General features: G+C 41.8%; 2 protein-coding genes across 5 annotated transcripts in view; both read left to right on the top strand.

Annotated features, from left to right (window-relative positions):
- Nucleotides 1-21,283, top strand: part of ret (ret proto-oncogene receptor tyrosine kinase) — a 42,379-nt gene extending 21,096 nt beyond the window's left edge. For 3 of the 4 annotated variants that reach the window (XM_081616004.1, XM_017308991.2, XM_017308990.2), the window contains exons 4-23: nucleotides 2,579-2,815; nucleotides 4,052-4,342; nucleotides 4,813-5,051; nucleotides 5,144-5,220; nucleotides 5,748-5,866; nucleotides 5,940-6,139; nucleotides 8,144-8,426; nucleotides 8,500-8,631; nucleotides 9,475-9,585; nucleotides 9,682-9,816; nucleotides 11,475-11,728; nucleotides 13,397-13,544; nucleotides 13,644-13,751; nucleotides 13,825-14,039; nucleotides 14,691-14,813; nucleotides 14,898-14,968; nucleotides 15,381-15,518; nucleotides 15,651-15,750; nucleotides 17,078-17,225; nucleotides 19,112-21,283. In XM_081616004.1, the coding sequence (XP_081472130.1) occupies nucleotides 2,579-2,815; nucleotides 4,052-4,342; nucleotides 4,813-5,051; nucleotides 5,144-5,220; nucleotides 5,748-5,866; nucleotides 5,940-6,139; nucleotides 8,144-8,426; nucleotides 8,500-8,631; nucleotides 9,475-9,585; nucleotides 9,682-9,816; nucleotides 11,475-11,728; nucleotides 13,397-13,544; nucleotides 13,644-13,751; nucleotides 13,825-14,039; nucleotides 14,691-14,813; nucleotides 14,898-14,968; nucleotides 15,381-15,518; nucleotides 15,651-15,750; nucleotides 17,078-17,225; nucleotides 19,112-19,269 (3,287 nt within the window). In that variant the 3' untranslated portion in view covers nucleotides 19,270-21,283. The remainder of the gene's footprint in view (nucleotides 1-2,578; nucleotides 2,816-4,051; nucleotides 4,343-4,812; nucleotides 5,052-5,143; nucleotides 5,221-5,747; nucleotides 5,867-5,939; nucleotides 6,140-8,143; nucleotides 8,427-8,499; nucleotides 8,632-9,474; nucleotides 9,586-9,681; nucleotides 9,817-11,474; nucleotides 11,729-13,396; nucleotides 13,545-13,643; nucleotides 13,752-13,824; nucleotides 14,040-14,690; nucleotides 14,814-14,897; nucleotides 14,969-15,380; nucleotides 15,519-15,650; nucleotides 15,751-17,077; nucleotides 17,226-19,111) is intronic. The other variant, XM_081616005.1, reaches the window with a different exon arrangement.
- Nucleotides 21,284-22,396: 1,113 nt separating this feature from the next.
- csgalnact2 (chondroitin sulfate N-acetylgalactosaminyltransferase 2) overlaps nucleotides 22,397-26,718 on the top strand; it is a 7,744-nt gene continuing 3,422 nt past the window's right edge. Inside the window, exons 1-7 of the mRNA XM_008430025.3 lie at nucleotides 22,397-22,550; nucleotides 23,902-24,675; nucleotides 25,507-25,723; nucleotides 25,814-25,915; nucleotides 26,092-26,270; nucleotides 26,354-26,448; nucleotides 26,536-26,617. Of these exons, the coding sequence (XP_008428247.2) occupies nucleotides 24,030-24,675; nucleotides 25,507-25,723; nucleotides 25,814-25,915; nucleotides 26,092-26,270; nucleotides 26,354-26,448; nucleotides 26,536-26,617 (1,321 nt within the window). The 5' untranslated portion in view covers nucleotides 22,397-22,550; nucleotides 23,902-24,029. The remainder of the gene's footprint in view (nucleotides 22,551-23,901; nucleotides 24,676-25,506; nucleotides 25,724-25,813; nucleotides 25,916-26,091; nucleotides 26,271-26,353; nucleotides 26,449-26,535; nucleotides 26,618-26,718) is intronic.

Genomic DNA, 26,718 nt, shown 5'->3' with positions numbered 1-26,718 from the left:
ATGGTCAGTTGGATGGTTGGTTGGTTGGATGGTCAGTTGGATGGATGGTTGGACGGTCAGTTGGATGGTTGGATGGATGGTTAGTAGGATGGTTGGATGGTCAGTTGTATGGTTGGCTGGTTAGTTGGATGGTCAGTTGGATGGTCAGTTGGATGGTTGGTTGGATGGTCAGTTGGATGGTCAGTTGGATGGTCGGTTGGATGGTCAGTTGGATAGTTGGATGGATGGTTGGATGGTCAGTTGGTTGGTTGGATGGACGGTCAGTTGGATGGTTGGATGGATGGTTAGTAGGATGGTTGGATGGATGGTCAGTTGGATGGTTGGATGGTTGGTTGGATGGTCAGTTGGATGGATGGATGGATGGTCAGTTGGATGGTTGGATGGACGGTCAGTTGGATGGTTGGTTGGATGGTCAGTTGGATGGATGGATGGTCAGTTGGATGGTTGGATGGATGGTTAGTAGGATGGTTGGATGGATGGATGGATGGTCAGTTGGATGGATGGTTAGTAGGATGTTTGGATGGTCAGTTGGATGGATGGATGGTCAGTAGGATGGATGGTTAGTAGGATGTTTGGATGGTCAGTTGGATGGATGGATGGTCAGTAGGATGGATGGTTAGTAGGATGTTTGGATGGTCAGTTGGATGGATGGATGGTCAGTTGGATGGATGGATGGACGGTCAGTTGGATGGTTGGATGGATGGATGGATGGTCAGTTGGATGGATGGTTAGTAGGATGTTTGGATGGTCAGTTGGATGGATGGATGGTCAGATGGATGGATGGTTAGTAGGATGTTTGGATGGTCAGTTGGATGGATGGATGGTCAGTTGGATGGATGGTCAGTTGGATGGATGGATGGTCAGATGGATGGATGGTCAGTTGGATGGATGGATGGTCAGTTGGATGGATGGTTAGTAGGATGTTTGGATGGTCAGTTGGATGGATGGATGGTCAGTTGGATGGATGGTCAGTTGGATGGATGGATGGTCAGATGGATGGATGGTCAGTTGGATGGATGGATGGTCAGTTGGATGGATGGATGGTCAGTTGGATGGATGGTTAGTAGGATGTTTGGATGGTCAGTTGGATGGTTAGTAGGATGTTTGGATGGTCAGTTGGATGGATGGATGGTCAGTTGGATGGATGGTTAGTAGGATGTTTGGATGGTCAGTTGGATGGTTAGTAGGATGGTTGGATGGTCAGTTGGATGGATGGATGGTCAGTTGGATGGTTAGTAGGATGTTTGGATGGTCAGTTGGATGGTTAGTAGGATGGTTGGATGGTCAGTAAGATGGATGGTCAGTTGGATGGTTGGTTGGATGGATGGTCTAATGACCCTCCCCGCCCGTGGACTTCGCGCGGCTCCCTGCTGTCCTTGACTTCACCTTGAGCATCCTAATTCCCGGGGAAAACACGAGGAGTGATTCCTCCCCTGGCAGCACTGCGATCCATAAAACACGGCGCTGAGTGTTTTACAGGAAACGGGAGACGTCTCCTCCTGTAATTATATCCCGGTTATGTGTCGACGACGGGCGGCCATTTTGGGAACGCGCTAATGTCATTAGCAGGGAGCTAAACGAGATTTTCTGTTTGTCCCGGGGCGGTTTGAGGCCCGGCTCCCGTTTCAGGCATTGATCTAATTTGGTTGGATGACAGGAGGGTGAAATGCAGCCGCTGCTTCCTGAAACACGGAGATCCACTCAATGAGGCGCTGACCTTTTCATTAAATGGCTTCCTGAGGCCAAAACAAACATCCAGACACTCGACCGTTTGGACCCAGAGAGTCCGATCGTGAAGAACCGGCTGCACTGAGGGCAGCAAGTGGAGAAAAAAAACCCATTAAATGGTCTAAAACAACGAGTCTGACGGAGAAGAGGATCCATTCATTCAACCAGAGACACTTAGAGAAATTAGCAAAGGTTTAGTGGAAGGAAAAAATATGGCAACACATGAAAAGTTTTAGTTTCACACAGAAAATATAGTATAGATGAGATTTAATCTGAGTTCATCCGTCCGTCCATCCATCCATCCATCCGTCCGTCCGTCCATCCGCACGGTCAGCTTCAACTCACAGGGAATAGGAACAGCGGAGATGGAGCCGCCATTTTGGACGGTTTCAGTCAGTGGGCTGGCAGCATGGCGTTGAGGGGTGGGAGGGTTCTTATTCCATCCATCCATCCATCCATCCATCCATCCATCCATCCATCCATCCATCCATCCATCCATCCATCCATCCATCCATCCATCCATCCATCCAAATGATACCAACAGAACCAAATTATTTGCCTAAAATAAAGATGATCCTTATCACCATGGCAACTAGCGATCCTTGAACATCTTGAACAGAATCAGGGTCAAGGGTCGTCCCTAGTGTCAAACTCACACCAGGGACACGTGGACTTAGTCCTGAGAAAGTGGAGCTGGCTCTAGCTTTGGTTATTTTGGACACTACACATCTTGAGGGACGGCGTCTTTAGTCTTTTCTTGATCCAATAAAAACTCACTTAAAGTTCTGAACGGTTAAAGGTCCGGTTCAGTTTCCAGTGAGATCATTTGGTGTTTTTCTTCCCCCTGCAGGAGTGGCGGGGTTGTACTTCCCTCAGAGGGAATACACTGAGACGGTGTACGTTGGACAGGAAGCGGGGACGCCCGTCCTTCAGGTCCACGCCATGCTGGACGGCCGGTCCGAGCGGCCGCATTTCTACCTGTGTGGCAGCCGGCGGCCGCCGTACGCGCTCTGGTTCCAGATGGACGTCCAGACCGGAGAGCTGTCCCTCAGCAAGACGCTGGAGGAGACGGACTTCGCCTCGCTGTGTGAGTTGGACACAAGCTGTGGCTTCCACCTTCTTCAAGTCAAACAGAATTGGTGTCAAACGTTTGTGCAGCAACAATTTTAATTTGTGCCGCTAATTTTTATATAAATTTTTCAGATATTCAAAACATTCAACAATATTAACAAAACATTTCAGAGGTCAACCAGCCAAAATGGTGTCCATTGCCTCTGCTACGTTTGTGCGGCAAAATTTTTTCATTTGTGCTGCTATAACTTTAAAGATATTAATAAATGTTTCCAGAGGTCATGACCTGGCCACCATTTTCAAATCGAACAAAATGGGTGCCAATCAGTTCTGCTACATTTGTGCTGCAAAGATTTTCGTTTGTGCTGCTATAATAATATTATGATTATCAATAATATTATTACAATTTAGTAGCGTTCTCAGGCACTCAAAGATGCTTAAAGATATGAATAAAAACGTTTCCAGAGGTCAGAGGCTACGTTTGTGCTGCAACATTTTTTGTTTTGTGCTGGTTTTGTTTAGAATATATTGTGTTTGATTTTGTAAATCTATGTGTCTGAAACTCGCTAGAAAAATCTGATGTTATCACTACTAAAATGATAGCGGCACAAACAAAAATCTTTGCAGCACACACGTAGCAGAGTCAATTGACGTGTATTAAAATCTTTAAAATTGTTTGACTTCTGATGACCTCTAGAAATTTATTTTATTAATATCTTCAAGGAACTTTGAGTGTCTGAAAAATTGCTTTGAAAATCTGATGTATAATTATTATTATTGTTGTTAAAATGAAAGCAGCACAAAAAATCTTTACAGCAGAAAACTATCAGGGCTGATTTACACCAATTTAGATTTTGTGAATGTGGTGGGGCTGGTTGACCTTTTATGACCTCTGGAAACCATTATTATCTTTAAAACGATAGCAGCACAACGAAAACCTTTTGCAGCACAAACGTTTGGCAGCGCTCTCCTTTGGTTTGAAGGAGGTGGGGAACCAGCTTCGCTCAGGTTCAGTTTCCTGATTCTGATGCATTTTCCTGCTCTCCTGCCAGATGCCTCTCCTAAATGCACTTCCTGATGTTTACGCTCTCTGCATGCTAATAACGCTCTGGCTCTTTGTCCGGGTTTCTTCCGCCGCTCTAATAACATAATTGCATCGCCTCAAAGTAAAGCCAAGTCATCAGAAAAATAAAGAGTGCAGTCTGAGATTAAATGGCCTCTTTTGTTTGTTTTGGTCGCCGTTTCTCATCAGATCAGAACTCCTGGCCCGCCAAGCGGCTCACTCTCCAAGTCATGGCTCTGAATAGCGTCAGCAAGCGCGCGCCGTGCTCCAGGAACTCAGCTCACATCACGCTGGACTTTGTCAACGGCTCGATGCCGCGCTGCGCCCAGACGGACATGAAGGAACTCTGCTTCCCGCACAGAGACACGTCCAACCCGCACATCATAGAGAACAGGTTCCCTGGGGTTCTCCGCCAACTCCGGCGGCTCACCAGACTCGCCGTCTGCCCCAACTACACCATCACCTACGGCGTGGAGTCAGGTGAGACCAGCTGTCACCTGCTGGCGGATTTAGAAACAGCAGCATAATGGTTTCATCTCTTCAAAATAAGATTTGATGAATAAAGAAACAAATAAACGTGCAAAATGTCAGTGTTTATTGTTTTAAATAAAGTTACTGAGAAAATAAAGAGTGAAGATAAAAAATGGAACTGTGGCATAAACTGTCTTCACTTATTTCAAAATAAGAGCATGAATACTTGACTACTTGACAATCAAAACATTTAACTTTATTCAGCTGAAGATTTACAAAACAGACAAGTAAATTAGTGCTTTAGTTCATGTAGGGGAAGCTAAATGTTTTCAAAGTTAGCCGAAGCGCTAACTGAAGGTTTAGCTGTGCAGTTAGCGGATTAGCATAATGTTGTGGCTCAGTGGGAACGTTTTGATGAGTTCAGGACGTTTGAACTCCTCTGCAAAGCTTTTCACTCACCAGCGTTCATGTTTCTGCAGAGACTCCTGCTCCGTTCGCCGTGAACGGAAACACCTCCGAGCTGGTGGTGACCGCCCCGCTGGACCGGGAGGAGAGCGAAAACTACAGACTGCTGCTGGTTTGCACCGTACAAACGGAGAGCGTCGTCACCAAGGTGGAAACTCCGCTGGACGTCTTCGTGGACGACGAGGACGACAACGCGCCGTACGTCAACGGGACGGACACGGCGGAGGTCGTGATCAGTTTTAACCGGACGAAGGTGGGAGGCAAATCTGGCGCATTTCACCTGAGGAGTAATACGTTTATTTTTAATACCGAGACTCAAACTGAGGGTTTTTTCTTGTTTTTCAGGGCGCAGCTTTTGGCACCTTGTTTGTCTTTGACAGGGACTTAACCACCTTGTTTCCTAAAGACCTGAGCCAAAACAGGTAGCCAAAAATATCACTCGAGTAAAACTATCATCACTTCAATATAAATATAAAAGTAAAAGTAAAAGGAGGCCTCCAGGAAATTACTCAAGTAAGAGTAAAATAGTATTTGGTTAAGTCTACCAAAGTAGACTTTTGAGTTAAAATATCCAAAATTTAACCAAATATTTTGTCTAGTTTCTTGTTTTTGTTTTAGACTAAATAAATTAACTTGCTTTAAGTCAATAATGGTTCGATGTAGAAATGTCCTGGTTCCACTGGTAAATCTTTTCACTTAAAACAGGAAAAATGTCTTATTGATGAAAAACGACGTATTTAGCTTGTTGCTAAATAGTTAGCCTGAACCTTCATAATCACATAAAGATTCTTACAAAGTCAGTCTTTTATCACCTGGAGAACATTTCCAGAATTAAAGGACTAATGTTCCAGCACTACTTCAAGCAAAAGTAAAAAGTACAGTGTAGTAAAAATACTCCTAAAAGTAAATTTTTGTAGTAAATGTAACTAGTTACTTCCTGGCTTTGCAGGTATGTGGGGACTTTGCTGAGCAGTGAGTCCTGGATTAAAGACACGTTTGACATAAAGGCCACCTTCAGTGAACGCAGAGCGTCTCCTGGTGGCATTCGAGAATCAGTTTACGATTACCGTAAGTAACCCTCTGAATGAGATTCCCTCTGAATCAAGAAAATAACTTCATTTAGAATAAATCTCCTCCTCAGAGCTGATCCTGAAGAGGAACCTGGACATCACGGAGAACCGGACTGTGTTTCTGGATTATCTGGTGAATGACACCACCTATCCGGGTCTGGAGGGAACGGTGCTGCTGCACTTCAACGTCACCATCTTACCGGTTCAGATCCGCTTCGCCAACATCACACACGTCTTCACGCTGCCACGAAAAGCTTCAGTATACGCACAGGTACGCAGAAACCGCTACCGTGCACAACATATTTTATAAAAGGTCATTTTTCTGGTGTGTTTACCGTAAAAGTGAGCTAAATGTGTGTCAAACGTAGGCATAACTGATAAAAAAAATACGACCAAAGAAAGATTTTTACTCCCGTCATTCAAAACTTATGTATTATAAAAGCATTATTTACAATATTCAGGTAATTCAGGTCCGTTTCCTGTGAAAACAAAGCAGTTTATTTTAAAACTGCTCTAGAAATGACAGATTTTACTTTATTCTGTGTATTTTAAAATATTTCTGTTAAATTTACAGTCTTAATAGCACATTATGTGACACATATCCTGTATAATTCATCTTAAAAAAAGACAAATCTGTAAGAATTAAAACGCAGCTTTCAGGCCATTAAAATACAGAGAAACTAAATGAAAATGAGAGAAAATTCAGCTGTTAATGTTAAATTTATCTGACTTTTTTTCTGTAATCTATGTATATTATGGGGAGCCTTTTATAAAGTCTGACTTCCTGCGATTTGGTTTTTTGGGTCTCTATACTCAATTTTGCAATGACTTGATTGCTAAATTAGTTGACGATTATTAGGCCTGTCGCAATAAACGATAAATCAATTAATTGGACGATAAAAAAAACTATCGAGATCATTTTAATTATTGTCTTTATCGTCTCTTCCTGCCTTTTTTTCCTTTCTGTTGATGACGCTGAATGAAAAAGGCTCAGCTCCGGTGCTCTCCACTGACCCTCCCTTCTTCATTTCCTTAGTCTAATGTCCAGCGCACATTACACGAGCTGTCGGCCCATTTTCAAACCCTGAGAGACACATTAGCCGACAGAAATCCCAGGTATAACGGTTCGATCGGGTTCGTCGTGCCGTGTGGTGTCCAGCCACATGGGCACAAAATAATGGCTCCAAGTCCAGTTAACTAATTTTAAAATCAGGCATTAATCAATGCTTTACTAGAATCTACCTGTGATGCATGTGGCTAGAGTCAGCGTAAAGTCCTGACTGAATGAAAATCATTATAACCTATTTATGTCACTTTAATGAAGAACAGCTGAAAACTTACCTGGTTCATCAACTGCGGTAGCAATTTGGCTCCAACTCCTCCCCTTGTCATTTCTATATTCTTTGCACGAAATGTTGAATAAACATTAATGTTGTTTCCACATATCATCTCCAATGTCCGCTGGATTTCGGGTTGCGGTTTCAGCTGTTTGGGATTCCCCTCCGTAATTTCCCCTCAGAAAGCAGGAGGAGAATCCGCGCTTTCTGATTGGCTACCTGTCACATTCAGCGGAAAACCCCTGATTTAGATCGGAGCGGCCACGACGATCTACCGTAACCCACCACACACCGCAGGATGATCGGTTAGATCGGCCAACGATCTAAGATTGTCATAAGGAGAAAATAGGGGCAAAAAATGGTGTAGTGTGAACTATTGCATTAGGTAGTCGGATGTGCCGGTTTTCTCTATTTAAATCTAGAGATTACTGAAGGGCAATACAGACCTAATAATCTGCACTCTTTTGGTTGAATGCAGTATTTATTTCCACTTTGGCTTTATGTTGTTTAGTTTTTATTCAAGTACGTTTTTTGTTAATGGAGACTGAGAATCCATTTTATTTTTGTTTTTGGTTGTTTTGTTTAGTTTATCAGTTCCAGATATTTATTTTTAAAATAAATATCAGGAAATCGCATGTATGATTAGTCATTTCCATTAAATCAGTGTCAAAAGGTCTTGAAACAATATTATCGTTTATCGCAATAATTTCTTTAGACAATTAATCATCCAGCAAAATTTGTTATCGTGACAGGCCTAACGATTATTGAATAATTGATTCAGAATGATTAATCGTAAACATTATTTTGGTTTTCTACAGGACATAAGTCAAAGTAAAGGTGAAAAGCGGTTGTAAATGGTTCAAAGTTGTATAATTAATTTAAAAAACATTTTTTTAATCCACAACGTGTCTGAACCACGTTGTTGTTCTTCCTGTCAGGTTGGAAGGATCTGTGTGGAAAACTGCCTGGAGTTCGACGGCTTCAGCGTCTCGTACCAGCTGGAGGTTCCGGATAAAAACATGTCTTCTGAGCTGCTGTCGTGTTTTTCCGCTATAAGCATCACCCAGGCTCCAGACAGGATGCTGGGACTGTTATATGTTAACAACTCCGGCGCGCTGAGCAGGCCGGGCTGCCAGGACCTGGACTACACGGTGGTAGCTCAGGAGGAACACAGTCAGCTGGTCGCCAGCACTCAGATCCGCATTTTACTGCACGGTGAAGGTAAAACACCCCAGCCAGCGATACATACTCACCACATTCAGCTGGTTGCTGATGTTTCTGACTCTGTTTCAAGCAGCAAATGTCAGTCAGGAGAGCCAGCAGCTGCTGTCCTGCGCAGAGAACCGACAGAGAGACGACTGTGAGGCGTCTCAAGGCCTGGGAGCAACGACTGGGGCGTGTCAGTGGAGGCAAGGCTCTGAGAAAGGTAAAACGACAAAACAAAGCATAGCAGAGGCTCTTAGTGCTGCAGCAGCAGCCATTTTGTTTAATGGCGTCATTAAACAAAAAGAAATGTATCAAAACCCCCTTGTTCCAAACAGGTTAGGAAACTGGATCATCATCCATGAAAACTTAGTTTATTTCAACAAAAATGCAGAAAATAAAAACTTATATTGATTCATTACATACGTTATGCTAGCTGCGGTATGTAACTTTTATGAAAAGTTTTCTTTACATATTGATGTTGTTGCTATTTTGTGACAAAATGAGATGTAATCTGAAAAATTCCAGCTCTTCTCCTTCTCCCAGTGCTCCCAGTACTACCTAGAAACAACCAATCACAGCCAGAAGGCAGGTCTTAGCACCTGTCTTAGCACCCGTTAATGCTAATGCTAGTTAGCATGACCACCGATGACAGAGGATAAATAACAGAAACTAGAAAATTTCAAAATAAATGTAAAAGTGTTCATCCAAAGTGTGCGTACCTGTCGGACCTGAATCAGGCGCTTTGACGCGGTTAATTAGCAATAATGCTAAGACTAGCTAAAATGTAGTCGATAGCATGTGGGGTATTACTAGCATGTTGACTAACATGGAGTTATTCCTTTCAGTTTGCAAACAATGTTGTGTAAACTAAGATTAGCAACAATGCTAAGGTTGGCTAAAATGCTGTTATGTGGGCTAGCAGTAGCATGCTAACCACTAGTAACATATTCTATAGTGTCAAGAATAAAAAGCTTAAATTTTGTCAAAGAAAAGAAATCCGATAATAAAGCAGTCATTGCTGAAAAGATGAAAAAATAAACATATATTTTTGTTTATTTTCCAGGAATATCTGAAAACTATTCGACCTGCTCCCCTGACCTGCGAACATGTCCCGATAGCGTTTGCGATGCGGTGGAAAGCAGAGACACGTCGATTTGTCCGCAGGACTGTACGAGTAAGAAACAACAACTTCTCTTAAAGCTCCTTCATGTTTCATACGTCATGTGAAACCACCTGTATGTGTAGATTACATGCGTGTTTGTTTGTGCAGCGGAAAGTGTAACCGGAGGCCACGAACGAGGCCTGAGTGGGAGCGGCATCAGAGCCGGCTATGGGACCTGCTACTGCTTCTCTGAGAAATGTTTCTGCGAGAACGCGGACGCCGAGGCCGTTGTGTCAAAAAACAGTAAGTGAGGCAGGAGGAGGTCATAGTGAATACTGAAAATTAAGTCTTATCATTATGTAAATTTAATAATTTGCATGTTTTTGTGCTTCAATTTGTGTCTCAACAGCTTCTAAAAACACCCAAGTGCTTAAAAAACACAACACCAAGCCATTTTTTGGCAATAAGTTCATGTTGTTTGGTGTCTGGAAAATTATCTATTTCAAAAACTTCCAGAATGTAACGTCACAACCCAGCAGGTGCTGCACCGTTACCTAGCAACAGCAATGGAATTTTGCTGGGGTTGCTAGGTAACCGGGCTCTATAAAACATGTAATAAGGCGTTTTCGCACTGCAGGGAACGGTACGGAACGGAACGGTTTCGACCGTGTTCGCATTAGAACTTGCGACCGGTTCCACCCGGTCCCTTGGATCCACAAGAGCTGTGTTTCCAATCGGGCCGGCCAAGCGGTTCTGCTTAGAACCAGCAGCTGATTGGCCGCTGGTTGTTATGGAGTCAGACGTTGATTTTCCGTTGACAGCTGGCTCTCACTAAACTGTATTTTATTTTGCAAAGAGTGCTCTTTTCAATATGTTTATTATTAGTTTTAATTAGCAATGGATTCGTCTCAATATTATGCAATCACCTGGTCTAATAATGAGGTTTTTTTTTATCCTCCGTTTACTCGCTGATGAACGAGTACAGGATGATTTGGATCGGTCAACGAGGAATGAGAAAGTTTTCCGCCGCATCTCTGAGGAAAAGGCTTCGGCCGCTACATCGAAACCATTGTTTCAAACATAGTGACGTCAGGTTCAGCTTCGATGGCCCTCGGTGTAATGCAAACACAACAGGGCTGGAACCGTTACGTTCCCTGCAGGGCGAAAACGGCACTGCAGGGAACGTAGGTCAACTTTAATGGAAATAAGTTGCATTTTTCCACCCGCCCAACAACATACAACAAACGTCTAATCATTACAACAACTGATTGGCTGAACCTTGTTTTGTGTAAATGTGTATATTCAAATATGAAAACTTGGGCCAATACCGATATGCAATATTATAATATGTTGCTTACAGGCTACTGTCCTGTAATGTACAGATTTCTGCATGGATCTTAATGGTTACTTTCACAAATCGTTCAGAATACTTTCCTGAACATGCAGTTATTTGAGGAACTTTCATACAACTTAAATGTTTCCTTCCTGAAATCAAATGGACACTGTCCAAAACTTACAGGTTGGTTCCTGGCAGAACCCTGCAGAACCGTCAGGTTACTTTCTGAAACTAATTGTTTACTTATTATGTAATGTTCCAGAATTAACCAAAACGTTCCACAGCAGATGTTGTAGCTTACTTTTGAGAATGTTCTAAAACTACCAGAATACTTTCCAGAACTTGTAGTTTACTTTTTCAGAACTTTCTGGAACTTGAATGTTCAGTTCAGTCTCTATGTTACTCTTCTGTCACTTTGTTTTTGCTTATGTTAATGTACTTACAGGTTATAAAATAATTAATCGCAAATTAATCATGTATACTTTAAAAAGTATTTTATTCTTTTAGCAAACTAGAAAAAATCATAGAAAAAATATATAAAAAATTGTGTCAACTTTAGAGTGAGTATGCTGGGATTGGGATATTTTGCATATAGCTGTTATTAATATATCGTTTTTTCCGTCAGGGTTCCCAGACGTGATATGTGACGACATGTGTAAAACCATCGTTGCCACCGCTCTCCTCTGCTGCTTCATCATTTCCGTCCTCCTGTCCTCATACTTTATCCACCGGTACCACAAGAACTCGCCCAAGGCTCCCATCGCGTTCGCTGAGATGACCTTCCGTCGGCCAGCTCAGTCTTACCCCATCAGCTTCCCCGCCAACAACGTGCGAAGGGGCTCACAGGAATCCATAGAGGCAGACGCCTTTAAAATACCTGTAAGACCTTCTGTCAGACTTTGTGTAACGTGTGGGATCAGCTTATGATTAATATGGATTATTAGATTAAAATTTGTTAACTATTAACGTCCGTTTAAGCCAGTGGTCCCCAAGCTATGGCCAGCGGGCCGCATCCAGCCCGCCTCCACATTTGGTCCGGCCCCCTGAACAATACCAGAGCATTCAGATTTTTTTTTAATATATTGTATTTTAAACCACCAGGGGGCCCTTTAGCAGGAAGTGTGCCCTGTAAACTGTTGGCGCATTGCTGCCATCTGTTGGACTTTTATGTTATTTAATCAGTACGGTTGTTTGCTAGCAGATGATCGCCGCATTCCAGGTCGAATTCTTCTAAGTAATGCCTGTAAGTAGCAGCTTATACTTCAAAACGAGTCTTTATGTTTACATATGAGGAATTTATATGTTAAAGCTACTTTCCCTCAATGGAATATATACTAGTCAGTCCCAGTGACCGTTTCACTAACGGTTTTTCCCCATGTGCTTTCTGGGTAAAAATCAATCGAGAACCCTCCCCCCCCCCTCAACAATTTCCGGCAGCGCAAGTGATAAACGTGTAACACTTTTTCTGTTACAAACTGACTCCGGCCCCCCACCAGAGAAGGGAAAAGTTATGTGGCCCTCACAGGAAAATGTTTGGGGACCCCTGGTTTAAACCTTAGTTTTAATGTTGTAGTTTGGCCGCCATCCAGCAGAGGGCGCCACTTGAGTCCGTTGATAAGGAAGCTAAGATGGCGGGTACGCCAGAACGGGGAAGGGGAAACAAGTCCGGTGAGGGATGAAAAATGCACTTTATGCGGTTCTGTTTAGGAAGATAAGCACTCGACAAAACTACTTTAGTTATCAACTTAATAGCGTTTTATTCAAACGAACTGAGAAGGCCAGGATGTGAAGGCAGATGGATGTGAGGGCAAAACGGAGAAAAACATGGCGCCAATACGCACGGTGGATTTTAACCGGTGTCGAGCGTTTCATGGCCCTCTTGATACAAGATAAAACTCAGGTTTTTAAGGAAATAGCTGCTTATCAATTAGTCGCTAGTTGATTGGTAAAATCAATAAACTTATTATCTCATTAATCGGTAATTTGCATCTCAAGTTGGATCTTTTGAGTAAATGGTGTGCAGAGGCGAGTACCCAAAAATCGCACTCAAATAAAAGCAGCACTACTTCAACATATTTTATTCAAGCAAAATTAAAAAGTAGTCGTCCAAGAAATTACTGAAGTAAGAGTAAATATTGATTTGTTAAAAAGTAACTGATCAGTCATTTAATGTGTAAAAAGTACGTCATCAGACAGACCAAACTACAGAGTTAAGTGGAAATTTTGGTATTTTAAGGATGCAAATGGCAATAATTTGCATAACTAACAAAAAATAACACAATCAGGAAAAATATTTTGGTTCTAAATCAGTTTCTTTCAATAAAAAACGTATGAAACTTTAACAAAAACTGCTGGTGTGTGTCTGTGTCTGGTGGATTTTTGGTTAAAACATGTTTGTTTTTCATTCAGGGGGTAGAAAATACAGAAATTTTACTCAAGTAAGAGTAGAAATACTTCATAATAAAACTACTCAAGTAAAAAGTGCAGTTTTTACTTTTAATTCTTACTACGGTACCTAATTCTGATGATGTGTTATTGTTTTAACAGGAGGATCCAAAGTGGGAGTTTCCTCGTAAAAACCTGGTCCTGGGGAAGACTTTAGGCGAAGGGGAGTTCGGTAAAGTCGTCAAGGCAACGGCGTTCAGACTGAAAGGAAAGGCCGGTTACACCACTGTGGCTGTGAAAATGCTTAAAGGTAAAACTGGCCAAGCAAGTAATGGAAGTAATGATGATATATGAGGAGTGAGAGCCTGAAAAAGACGAGGTGCTTCTTCCTCCTCTTCCTCCTCACCAGAAAACGCTTCGCACACCGAGCTGCGTGACCTCCTGTCCGAGTTCACCCTCCTGAAGCAGGTCAACCACCCACACGTCATAAAGATGTACGGCGCGTGCAGCCAGGACGGTGAGGCCTCGCTCCGTCTCCTCCGCCGTCGTGTGCGCCGCTCGGCCTCTGAGTGCTGCGTTTCTCTCAACAGGGCCGTTGTACCTCATCGTTGAGTACGCCAAATTTGGGTCGCTCCGTAATTTCCTGCGTGAGAGCAGGAAAGTTGGCCCCAGCTACATGGGCAGGGATGCAAACCGAAACTCCAGCTACCTGGAGAACCCCGACGACAGGGCGCTGACCATGGGAGACCTCATCTCCTTCGCCTGGCAGATTTCCAGAGGCATGCAGTACCTGGCAGAAATGAAGGTGAAGCCGCCGTGGGCCTGTCAGCGTCCAGCAAATCAGTTCATCGCATGAGCTCAATAATTTCCATTTGCATCATTTTGTTTCTTTTTCTACCAAAAACTGGATGACAAACGTCTGGTGCTCTGGTCTCAGCTGGCCCTTTTGCATGTTTAGAGACTTCATAGTTAATTTTATTTAACATTTCTGTTGTTTTGTTTATTTATTTTGGACATTTAAAATGTCTTTGAGAACGTGTTCTTACATTGTTACCATTCTACCATTTTTAATGGTCTTAAAACGGCAATATCATCATTTATCGCGATAACTTCTGGGATGATTTATCATCCTACATAATTTGTTGTCGTGACAGGCTTAACTGTTAGCAAGTAAGCATTTCATATTCTGAACATTTAAGCTGAAATAATGACTAAAATCTCATATTTATTACCAATAATAAATTAAATCAGTTCAGTTAGGATTACAAAAATTATTTCAATTAGCTGCAAAAGCAAAGAGAATTTTTATTTTACTTCCTTTTACTCCCGAAATGATTAATCGGATTAATTGATATTAATTTGACTCAAACAGTGAGAAAGATGAGCTTTGTGTGCGTTTAAAATCCTGTCTCAGCTGAAAGCGGTTTTATTTGAAGTTTTATTTCTGCGCCATCAGCTCGTTCACAGGGACCTCGCTGCGCGAAACGTCCTGGTCGCCGAGGGACGCAAGATGAAGATCTCCGACTTTGGTCTGTCCAGGGACGTTTATGAGGAGGATTCGTACGTTAAGAGGAGCAAGGTTGGGGGAAAAAATATATAATTTAGGCAAACCAGAACATTTTGTAACGTTAAAACCCAAACTAAGTCTGGTTCTGTTCAACAGGGCCGAATTCCTGTGAAGTGGATGGCGATAGAGTCTCTGTTCGATCACATTTACACAACGCAAAGCGACGTGTGAGTATGAGCTGATTATTGGTGTAACTTTCACAACTACAGCAGAAATAATGGTTACAATTAAAAAATTAAAGGACCAGCTGGAGAACCGGCTGGTTCTTTAATTAAGAAAATATACATGTGAAAGAAAAGAAATGCAGAATCTCGGTAAATTGGATGGAACTTCCTCTGATCTGCATCAGTTTATCGTGAAAGCGGTAGTTAAAAAGTAGTAAAAGCATTTATCCTGTTATAGACCGTAAGCATGAACGTTTCATCTGTCACCGAGCTCATGCTGGGTTTATTTTAAACGTATCAGTGCTTTCTGGTTGTAGCATTAAGGAAATGGATCAGTGTTTCCCAGAGTATGGGATTTGGATCAGAAGGAAGTTCGACTGTTTTTGTGACCTGAAAACGTTTCCCGGTTTTCCAGCTGGTCCTTCGGAGTGCTGCTGTGGGAGATAGTGACCCTGGGGGGAAACCCGTACCCAGGAATCGCTCCTGAACGCCTCTTCAACCTCCTCAAGACCGGCTACCGGATGGAGAGACCAGAGAACTGCTCTGAGGAAATGTGAGCCCCCGTCTTTTAGCTTTTCTGCTGACCGCTGTAACTTCTCTCCGCCGCTCCAAGATGGGGTGAAACGAGTCCGTTGGGAGAAACGATTCGTGTTTCACGAGCTGTGGAACGTTTTTCCCTCTGTAGGTATAACCTCATGCTGCGGTGCTGGAAGCAGGAGCCGGACAAGAGGCCGACATTCTCAGATATCAGCAAAGAGCTGGAGAAGATGATGGTGAAGAGTCGGGTATGGAGTTCAGTTTGACACGATCTGAGCCGGATCCATTCATTCTATTGGGACAGAGCTCAGAGGGGGTTAGCGTAGCTGCTACAACACCTGTTAGCGTAGCTGCTACACTTGTTAGCGTAGCTGCTACACCTGTTGGCACAGCTTCTACACCTGTTAGCACATCTTCTACACCTATTAGCACAGCTTCTACACCTGTTAGCATAGCTTCTACACCTGTTAGCGTAGCTGCTACACCTGTTAGCGTAGCTGCTACACCTGTTAGCATAGCTTCTACACCTGTTGGCACATCTTCTACACCTGTTAGCACAACTTCTACACCGGTTAGCACAGCTTCTACACCTGTTAGCACATCTTCTACACCTGTTAGCACAACTTCTACACCTGTTAGCACAGCTTCTACACCTGTTAGCACAGCTTCTACACCCGTTACCACAGCTTCTACACCTGTTAGCACAGCTTCTACACCTGTTAGCACATCTTCTACACCCGTTATCCTAGCTGTTGCACCAGTTAGCCATAACGCGTTAGCCCAGCTGCCACACGTTAGCCAGCTTCTTCACATGTTTTACTAACTGCTTCATTTGTTAGCTACCTGCTTCACCAGTTACAAAAACTGATTTACATGTTCGCCTCGCTGCTTCGCCAGTGATTCACGTGTTAGCCTAAGTGCTTCAAGCGTTAGCATTTGGGCTTCATCTGTTAGCCTAGCTGCTTCACCAGTTAGCCAAACTGATTCACATGTTAACCTATAATGCTTCAAGTGTTAGCATTCATGCTTCACCTGTCAGCCTAGCTGCTTCTCTGAAACAGCCGAGTTTCATCCATCTATTTATCCAACATTCAACCAACCATCCATCTTTCTATCAATTCATACATCAGACTTCCTCTTGTCCACCATCCATCTTTCTTTCAGTCCATCCAATCATTCATCCTGACCACTGTAGATTATTTGCTTTAAATCAACTACGAACTTTAAAATTGGGCTAAATCCAACTGAAATGTTTTATTTTTGTGACCCTAAAAATGTGGAGGAGCCCTGAAGCAACGATGCAGCGTTACAATCTGACAGATGGTTTTATCTTCAGTGGTTTTGACTTTGTGAAAGCTGAGACAACAATGCGACCATTCCCACTGTAACCACTTTAATTTAAGAGTTCAGAGTCGGTACTGGAGACAGGAATGCTGAAACTTTCCCAGAGATTTACAGTGGCAGTGCCGGGTTTTAATTAAATAGTTTTACTGGCGGGACTCTGCCGTCTCCATGAGTCTGACCTTCACCATGAGCTCAGCCCGACCTGACTGTCCGCTCCTCCGCTCCTCACAGGACTACCTGGACCTGGCGGCGTCCACGCCGGCCGACGCCCTGCTGTACGACGACGCCCTCTCCGAAGAGGACACCCCACTAGTGGACTGTAATAACGCCCCTCTCCCTCGAACCCTCCCCTCCACATGGATTGAAAACAAGCTCTATGGTAGAATCTCCCACGCATTTACTCGCTTTTAGAAACAGGACACACGACTCTCTTTTTTGGCAAGCTGTGATTGGCTGTTTTTATTTATTTTTTTGTTTAGTTCTTTTAGCCGTAGTCAAGTGTGTGTGACTGTGACCTAGGCATGCTTCTTTTGCTGTTTGATTCTCCCATTTCACCGTAAATGAGAGGCTCAGTGTGGGAAGAAAGAAAAAAAGATCCTGTGTCTTTTTTTTGTGTTTTATTTGGACCTGCTTCTAATGTGTGCTGACCAAAATATACAACATTTGTAAATATCGACTATATTCTAATTTATCAGCCATCTGTCATTGATGTTAATTAGCAGATGGCTCATTTTCCCCGTTAAGCTTGTATTGTCTGAAACAGTGGAGGGAACGGAGTGTAACATTTGAAACAGGTCCTCACTGATTCACTGTGGTTGGGAAGTAATTCTTCTGACTTTTATGTGTTTTTGAAAAGCTGAACAGAGTAAACAGTAAGGCTTTTGAATGCAACTCTCAGGTGACAAAAACTGCGTCACAAAAACACAAGTAATTAAACATTTGTAGAACGGGCCACCATGAAAACCTCCAGGAAAAATGTCAGTTTCATTATTTACACAAAACATTAGTGTTAGCTTAATTTTATTTAAAACAGATTAGTTTACACTGGTAAGATATATTATTTAAAATTATAATGATTTTAATATGTGAGTTTATCTGCTCCAGTTAATTATTTTAGTCTTTCCATCTTTCCTGTCACATTTAACTATTAAAAAAGTCGTTTCCTCATCTCTACTCATATTAAAACTCATAAAACACAGATTGAAATACGTCAGGAGTTTGTTTCTGCTTACAATTGTAAAACAAGGCTAAATATTAACTTTCTGACAAAAATCCAGTCTCGCAGATTGACGTTCGTGGAAAATTTAGTGGAAGGAAAAAGTGTGCTTTGGAAGTGGAGCACAAACAATTCACGACTATTTAGAGATTCACAAGGTGAGAAGTGCAGGTTAAGTGCTCGAACACGGGATGTGCTGTTAACTCAGCAGTTTTGAGAAAACGTTTGGACACCACCGAGCTCTGCAGTCTGATTCAACCAGCTCGTGTTTTTAAATACAGATACATTAACAAATGCAAATTTGTAACAGCCTTTTTTTTTCCTCCTGAAGAATGACAATAAAAGTACAAGTAATGTTTTTAGATTTTGTCTAATTATCAATTGGTTTAACTCTGTGCTATTTTAAAAAACTAGAAATAAAACGGCTGGTGTTTTAAAAATAAAGATTTTCCAAAGTAAACAAGTTTTATTTGGCTGTCCTGGCAACAAAATGGCTCTTCAGGCGTAAATATTGCAGATTTCTGTCCTTAGAGGACACCCCTGTAAATCAGGGGTGTCCAAAATGTGGGTCGAAGGCCATTTGTGGCCCTTAAAATGATTAAATTCGGTCAAGTCAAGAACAGTAAAAATTTGGCCAACAAAATAGAATTGTTTTCTTTAATAACTCAACAGTTCACAGCCCTTTTTATGTTTTGAGTCCCTGATATGCCGATTTTTTAAAATCTGTATATTGTTGAGCACTTAAAAAAGAAAAAATATTTTTAATTTAATTAATTTTAAACCTGCCAGTAGTTTAAATTTGTGACATTCAAAGGTGTATTTTTGGCTCTTCCTTAACCTATGCATAATAAACAGTTATTAATGATTTATAAAGTGTTTATAGATGACTTAACATATCTATTAGCCATCTATTGTAAAGTGTTTTGTAAGGTGTATAAAATCTGAAACCTGGCCCAGCCAGTAAATAACACCACTGAGTTTGATTCCAGAGCCTTGCTGCCTGTTTACGTCTCACAGAGTGCAGAAAAATGATATGTTCTCATTTTTAGGCATGTCATACCCCAGCTGGCCCGAGACGAGCCCGGTACCGCTCAACAGACACGATGCCACTAATCCGGTCTTTACAAGATATGCCAATGATAGTGTTTATGCAAACTGGATGGCTTTGCCTTCACCCGCTAAAGCTGTGGACAAGCTCGATAGCTAAAGGCAACGCTGCACTGTAGAAAACATGGGTAACTGCTAGATGTATATTTATTTTTCTGAGTTTGTATTGACCCTTTGCAACTGCGTCACTTAATCACTGGAGGTGCCATGGCGGACATCGGAAGTGAGGGATGGGAGTATACGTAGTTCCCACAAGTCTGAACTGGAAGTAATCTGCAACATCTTGGTAGGCAATCACATTTAGTTTGAGACTATCGAAAAGAAAATATGTGGAAACTCTTGACCATTGTGCGAGAGAAAGATACATGAACAAAATGGCTACTGCCGGGATTGACCCGTATGAGACGGAAAAGAAAAATATTTCAGACGATGTGGACAAGCTGCCTCTGATCTCATACTTATTATTAACATGGAGTAAATGTTCCAAAAGATTTGTGAAAACGAACGAACTCTTCAGGTTCTGGTGACTGTAAGAGTAAGTACATATAGTAACACACACATAGGCTACATGTCTGTTTTAGCTTTAGATAAAAGCTACATTATATAAGCTAATTTTGCTTGTTCGGCAATAAGTACTACAGTAAATCTCACTGATATGTATCTTAGTATTACACAGAGGTGGGTAGTGTGCTCAAAAATAATAATCGAGTAAAGCTGTAATGTACTTTTATTGTTTATAAGCTAGCTAGAGGAGGCGAGAGCTAGTTCTAAGCTTATGGCTTGTTTACTGTTGTCATAGCAACTGCCTACCAAGATGGCACAAACTTTACATAAGTGTGACGTCACATGTGAAATGTGTATTGAACAGAGCGACTTAAGTTGTTTTCCCAAGTTTTGTTGCCAGTTTATTCACGGCTGTTTCTTGTTCAAGTCGAGCTAATTTGTCTGTGAATGTAACACACCATATACAGCGGTATTTACAAATGTTGGAAATAGCTAATTTAGAAACCAATGTTTCCTTCCTCCTGATAAAATTACCAATTTACCCTGAATTCACGCCACATAATTTATATCATAAACAGCGTTTCCTCCCTTTAAACCGAAGAAACGAGATGCTAACCAGTTTTTTTTCCCATACATGCTAGGCTACAAGACGGGGGTATTTTCTCCACGATTACTAATGATTAGACGTGTACCTTCTCTATAATCTAATATTTTATTGCATGAAGTATGATTAAGAAAATCATACTTCATTATAAAGTTTATGAAAGTTAATTTTCTTACCTTGTAAGAAAGTGTTCGCTGCAAATCCGCCATTACACTGAAGGCTGCCTGTCATTATGATTGACAGCTGATATCCATCGCCGCCGTATTTTTCATTAAAAATTATACAATAAAAAATTACAAGTTTAGTTTCTATCCTCCTTGTATGTTTTTAAGGTGAAATCAATTAAATAAGAGCGATATTAGGCTTCCTGATGTCTGTTTTTTGAAGTTGTATCGACGTCCGTCATGGCAGAGCGGACTGCGCTCCGAACATCGTGACGTCACACGCAAGGGGTCAATACCCGCCATTTTGTTTGTTTTCAACTGTTTTATTATATTTTTGTCGTTCAGACCAGCCCCACGCTCCTCGTTTTTACCTCACAGGTCATGCTGACCAAACTGTATCACTGCATGACTGTTGTACCAGACTGTACGTCAGTGTCGATGTCTTTTAAGTGCCTGTGCTGCTTTCTACGACGGCCTCCAGCTGATTATGAGGTTCCTGTTTCAGCCCAGGAGATTAAGAAAAAGAGAAAAAAAAACCCGCTGTTTTCGTAACTGGATTGTTTTGTCCTGAAACTCTCACACCTGCTTTGTGTTTCAAAGCTTCCAAAGAAAAATGAATGCCTGAACTCTTGGTTTTTTCTAACTTTTCTCTTCGGTTTTTACTAAAAATGACACTAGAGGGAGGGCTGGTCCAATCAGAGGAGGAGACGAGGTTTAATGGCGGCTCGGCGCACATCCTGTGTCTTATTTCCATTCTTTGTCATAATTATGTAAAGCAATGTGTGTTATTGCTGTTATGGTATTTGATTTTGTTCTGGTTAATAAAAAATAACTTCAAATCAGCAGTTTCTTTGACCAGTTTCTTCTATACAGTGGACCTAGAAAGTTTTTATACAGGGGTTATCTTTAGTCAGCACATAAATGAATTTATAACATAAAAATTTTTAATTTACATATGCTCCCTATGCATATGTATACATTATGTTTTTACATTGTTTTTTATATTATGTATGCATTTCTGAAAGATAATCTTACCATAGTAAGGTGTGTCAACGTTTCATTCAGTTAATACAGTTCATTTTCCTCAGTTCCTGATTTTAAAAAAACATTCAACTTGCCGTATTATCCAATAATGTTTCAAATGAGTCTTTAAAAACCCATAAGAATATGGCTGGTATAATGTCAGGGCGAATCCTTCTAAATAACAGACTAATCCGACCATAATGGGTCACTTCTAATGGGTTTAATGAAGGAAATTAGTGAAACTAAAAATAAGCCCTCATGACATTTCCTGGTTTACTTTGGGAAATATGGTGATAAAAATCGATAAAGATCAAAACAGATTCATCATGTATCTGAGCCAACTTCAGGGTTAATTCATTTAGCGCGTCATCACAGATATCAGCTCTGGGTCAAGAACTGCAGCCGACAAAACATCAGAAAAATTTAGTTCACTGTAGATTTTTCTGCAGCAAACATGTTGTCACTTTTCTATGTTTACATTTAAAAATAATTAGAAATTGCAAAAGCTTTTATTCACAAAGAGGTCAACTTTATGTTAAGAGTGAGACTTTATAGGGTAAAATGAAGAAAGAAACGGCAGTAAAAGTTATTTGACATCTTATAGTGTATTGTATTATATTATATTATGCTATATATGTTATATTATGTTACAAGATCTCAGAAGTGCCATAAGAGTTTATATTAATGCTACTAATGCTAAGAAAGCGGAAAAAAATAACTAATTTTCTATTTTTTTTATAAACCCTAAGTGTCCTCTTCATGATAGTTTGTCAACATACATACACTGTAACACAGACTGCTACAGGAAATATTTCCTCCATTATATACTTAAGTTACAAAAACATTTAATTTCCCTTTTTCTGAGTTGTAAAATAATTACTGTCAGATACAGGAGAAGCGGCGTGATTTATGACGTCACTCGCCAACAAAGCTCCGATTGGTTCTCCTGTGACCGGAAGTAGACTGCTACCCACTCTTTTCTCTGTGCTCCGTGGCGCTGTGTAACAGAAGCTGCTGTCGGGTGCTGGTTTCGTGGGAAACATTTCCGCTTCGAGCACAAGCAGACATGGACGAACGCAAAACCAGGTGAGGAACATTTTTTAACTACCATCACCGATTAATGAGCGTTAATTTTAGGGAGCTAGATAAGCTGGAGGCGTCGCGGAGAGCTCAACGTCTCTAAGGTCTCAGAACCTTCCGTGTTTCCGGTTTTGATTTTTCAAAATAAGACTACAGTTGTAAGTACAGTAACGCTCGGCTAGTTCGTTAATTCGATGTTTAATCAATAAAAATGAATATTATTGAAACGTTTATTAACGTGTATCGGTTAAAACATTTAATATTGTTATATAGACTCCTCTTTGCATTCATTTTGTTGTATTTTAAGCGTTTATTTCCAATGTTCTCGTTGATGAAAACCAAAGTCAGTTCGTCTGAACGTTAGAATACGACGAGACTAATAAAAGATGGTCTTTAATTATAGAAATGCTACGTTATAACCATGTTGTGTTTTACACTATCATAGAAAAGAGTGCTGACTTGACAGTCACTTGCTTCCTCAAGCTGTCATCGCTTAAGAGGCTAACTTGCTGTATCCAACGTAATTCTTGGAAAGTTGAGTGGAAGAAAAATGTTAGACGTGTCTCGCTGTGGTTAAGGAGAAGAAAGACTGGACTGTCTCAGCGGTGACAGCGGAAACTGAGTTCTGCCGGTGTCAATCTGCTTTGATTTACACTTTGAGACATAAATAGTGCCAAGCAGGTTTTTTAATGATTCATCACATGAACAAACTTATTCTGGTGTGATTGTATTCACATTTCTTATGTAATGGAAACACTGCAATTGGAAAATTGTGGGGGGTTTTCAACATAAGGGGAATACTGACAAAGTTTTGGGCACATTTTTAATGGAAACGCAGCGACTGCTACATAGCGTGATATTGATATTGATATAAGGAGTTTTGTTATTTTGTTTATTTATATTTTTATATTTAATTTTTATTAGAATTTAGAGACTCCGGTTTCCTCCCACAGTCCAAAAACATGACTGTTAGGTTAATTGGTCTGTCTAAATTGCCGCTAGGTGTGAGTGTGTGTGTTCATGGTTGTGTCTCTGTGTTGCCCTGCGACAGACTGGCGACCTGTTCAGGTGACCCCGCCTCTCGCCCAAAACGTTAGCTGGAGAGGCAGCAGCACCTCCTGACCCCACTGAGGGACAAGGGTGTCAAGAAAATGGATGGATGGATGGATAGAATTTAGAGTTTATTTATATTTTGTTTTTGCATTGTTTTTGCATTATTATTATTATTATATTACTTGAAAATGATCTCAAGACATTATTGTTTATCCCAATAACTTATGGGATGATTTATCACCCAGTAATATTTGTTAAGTTGACAGGTGTTGTGTTTTTGTTGTTGTTGTTGTTTCCTACACAGGTGATTGTTGGAACAAAACGGAGCCATGAAACGGCAGCAAAGCGTCGCGTTTTAGAGGAATACTTTGTGCAATGTGAGCAGGAGGAACGCGATGCAGACTCCTCAGCTGTAGGTCGCATGCGGACGTGATGCCCAGGCGGGGGTTCCCCTTGCAGGGCCGAGTCCGCTGGCTCCTGCTGGCCCTCTTCCTGCTCCTGGTGCTGCTGCTGTTCGCCTACCTGCTGGAGTGCACGCCGCCGGCCGACGCCAGCCAGACGCTGCCCGGCGTGGTGGGCGAGCCCTTCAGCAGGGAGTACTACCAGACGCTGCTGCAGGAGCACGAGGAGCGCCACCTCAGCCGCGCCTACAGCCTCAAGCGCCAGATCGCGCAGCTCAAGCAGGAGCTGCAGGAGATGAGCGACAAGCTGAAGCTGATGCAGGAGAAGAAGGAGCCGCCGGGCGTGCAGGGCCTGGGCGAGAACCAGGAGCCCGGCGACCTGCTGGAGTTCCTGCACTCCCAGATCAACAAGGCCGAGGTCAACGCCGGGGCGCGGCTGCCCAGCGAATACGCCCTGGTGCCCTTCGAGAGTTTCACCTCCTCCAAGGTGTACCAGCTGGAGATGGGGCTGACGCGGCACCCGGAGGAAAAGCCGGTCCGCAAGGACCGGCGCGACGAGCTGGTGGAGGCGGTGGAGGCGGCGCTGGACATCATCAACAACCCGGACGAGGAGGACGGCGTGGAGGAGGACGTCCCTGTGCAGAGGCAGACCTACACTGACAGCCACTTTATGGAAGGCAAGACAGTACAAACAAACAGAGCCTATGGAACAACAACAGGGCCAAAAATACAAACTTTAATCTGAGTTCTGACTTCAATATTTTGATATGAAAAGTACAAATTCTGACTTTAATCTCAGAATTTAAAGTGTGAATTCTGATTGAAGTCAGAATCCAATTCAAAAATCTGGATTTTGACTTTTTTTTTTAATCACAATTTGGACTTTTGGTTTAAACCTCAGAATTTTTACTTTAAGAATTCTGACATTTATATTTTGCTATGAAAAGTATGAATTCTGAGTTCAATGTCAGAATTTTGTCTTTAATCTCAGAATTTTCATAGTTGCATAGTCACATCGCTGGCTTATTTTTGGCCCTAATCCTCTCCCATAAGATCCAATATCTGATCTTAATCTTTTTTCATTCTTAATTTCTTTTCTAAAAAAGTAATTAGAAATTACAGAAAATATTTTTATTTCATTCATTCCTTCTGTGAGTTTTACGACAGAGCATTGGGCCCAGGTTGCAATAATTATGTTTAATTGATAATAAAGCCGTAATATTAGCAGACTATTGAGGAAATCTTATCTAAAAAATTTTCCTCTTTAAAAATTAAGAGGAAAAAAGTCGTTCCAGTGAGAAAAAATCTCCTTATAGATCCGACATGATGAGCTTGAAACAGACTCGGTCGTTTGCTCATTTCAAAGTTCTGCTGCTGATAATTTGATGTGATTTAATATTTCTTTACCTTTTAAATGATACCAAGATGCTCAACATTCCTCATTTTACCTCATTCTGATCATGTTACGACTGTATTTTTGCTCTGCTGTCTCCGTCTCGGCGCTGCAGGCCTGTACAGGACGGAGCGGGACAAAGGGACGCTCTACGAGCTTTTCTTCGCCAAGGAGGACTCCAGCAGCTTCCGGCACGTCTCGCTCTTCCGGCCGTTCGGGCCAATAATGAAAGTCCGCAGCACATCGGTGGAGACGCTGGGGATGATCATCAACATCATCGTGCCGCTGGCGGGCCGAGTCGACACTTTCTCACAGTTCTTACAAAACTTCAGGTGGGACGACGAGCCTCTGATGAAGCTGCTTGTTTTTTATTTAAACAGCTCTGTGGGAACGGAAATGAAAATGAAATAATCTGTTTTCAGGGAGGTGTGTGTTCAGCGGGACAGGCAGGTCCATCTCACCGTGGTTTACTTTGGACAGGAAGGTCTGCAGGAAGTGAAGTCATCGCTGGAGAAAATGTCTAGGTTTGTCTTCTTGTGCTTTTATCACTATATTATTTTCAACAGTAGTTTTTTTTTTTAATTGCATATTTATTTTTTATTTCAAGTTGCACAAAGTAAACACACATCTATTCATTCTACTTGAACTTTTTCAGATTAATTCCCAACCACAGCCTATGAAATGTTGCTTTTCCCTGCAGAGAGGAGACTTTCTCCAATTACACTCTGATCTCGGTGGACGAGGAGTTTTCTCGCGGCCGCGGTTTGAACATCGGCGCCAACGCGTGGAAGAACGGCGACGTCCTGATGTTCTTCTGCGACGTGGACATTCGTTTCTCCCTGGACTTCTTGAACACGTGCCGGCTCCACGCCGCTCCCAGTAAGTTCCTCCACATGCTCGGATCTTTATGTTCCCAGTTTAACGCTCCTACTGTTTAATGTATTTTTCTCATGCTTTTGCAGACAAGAAGGTTTTCTACCCGGTTGTGTTCAGTCTGTACAATCCGGCCATCGTTTACGGAAGCTTGGAGCTGGCTCCACCTATTGAACAGCAGCTGGTGAGACGCCTAAACATAACGCTCATTTTAACGTTGAATAACTTTAAGTGATGTAAAATCTTAGCTCTGAACTTCTTTTATCCTCAGAGTCACAAAAAAGACGCTGGGTTTTGGAGAGATTTTGGATTTGGAATGACCTGCCAGTATCGCTCAGATTTCCTAAACATTGGTAAGCAACAAACAAGTTACATCGGTTTTTATAACTATATTTATCATATTATAGCGACTCAAAATACGTGTATCTGATCCATTTAACAGTTTTCTTTGATT

Source organism: Poecilia reticulata, chromosome 15 (assembly GCF_904066995.2).
Source record: "Poecilia reticulata chromosome 15, P_reticulata-male-v2, whole genome shotgun sequence".
Taxonomy (NCBI): Eukaryota; Metazoa; Chordata; class Actinopteri; order Cyprinodontiformes; family Poeciliidae; genus Poecilia; species Poecilia reticulata.
This window is presented reverse-complemented; position numbering and strand designations above follow the sequence as displayed.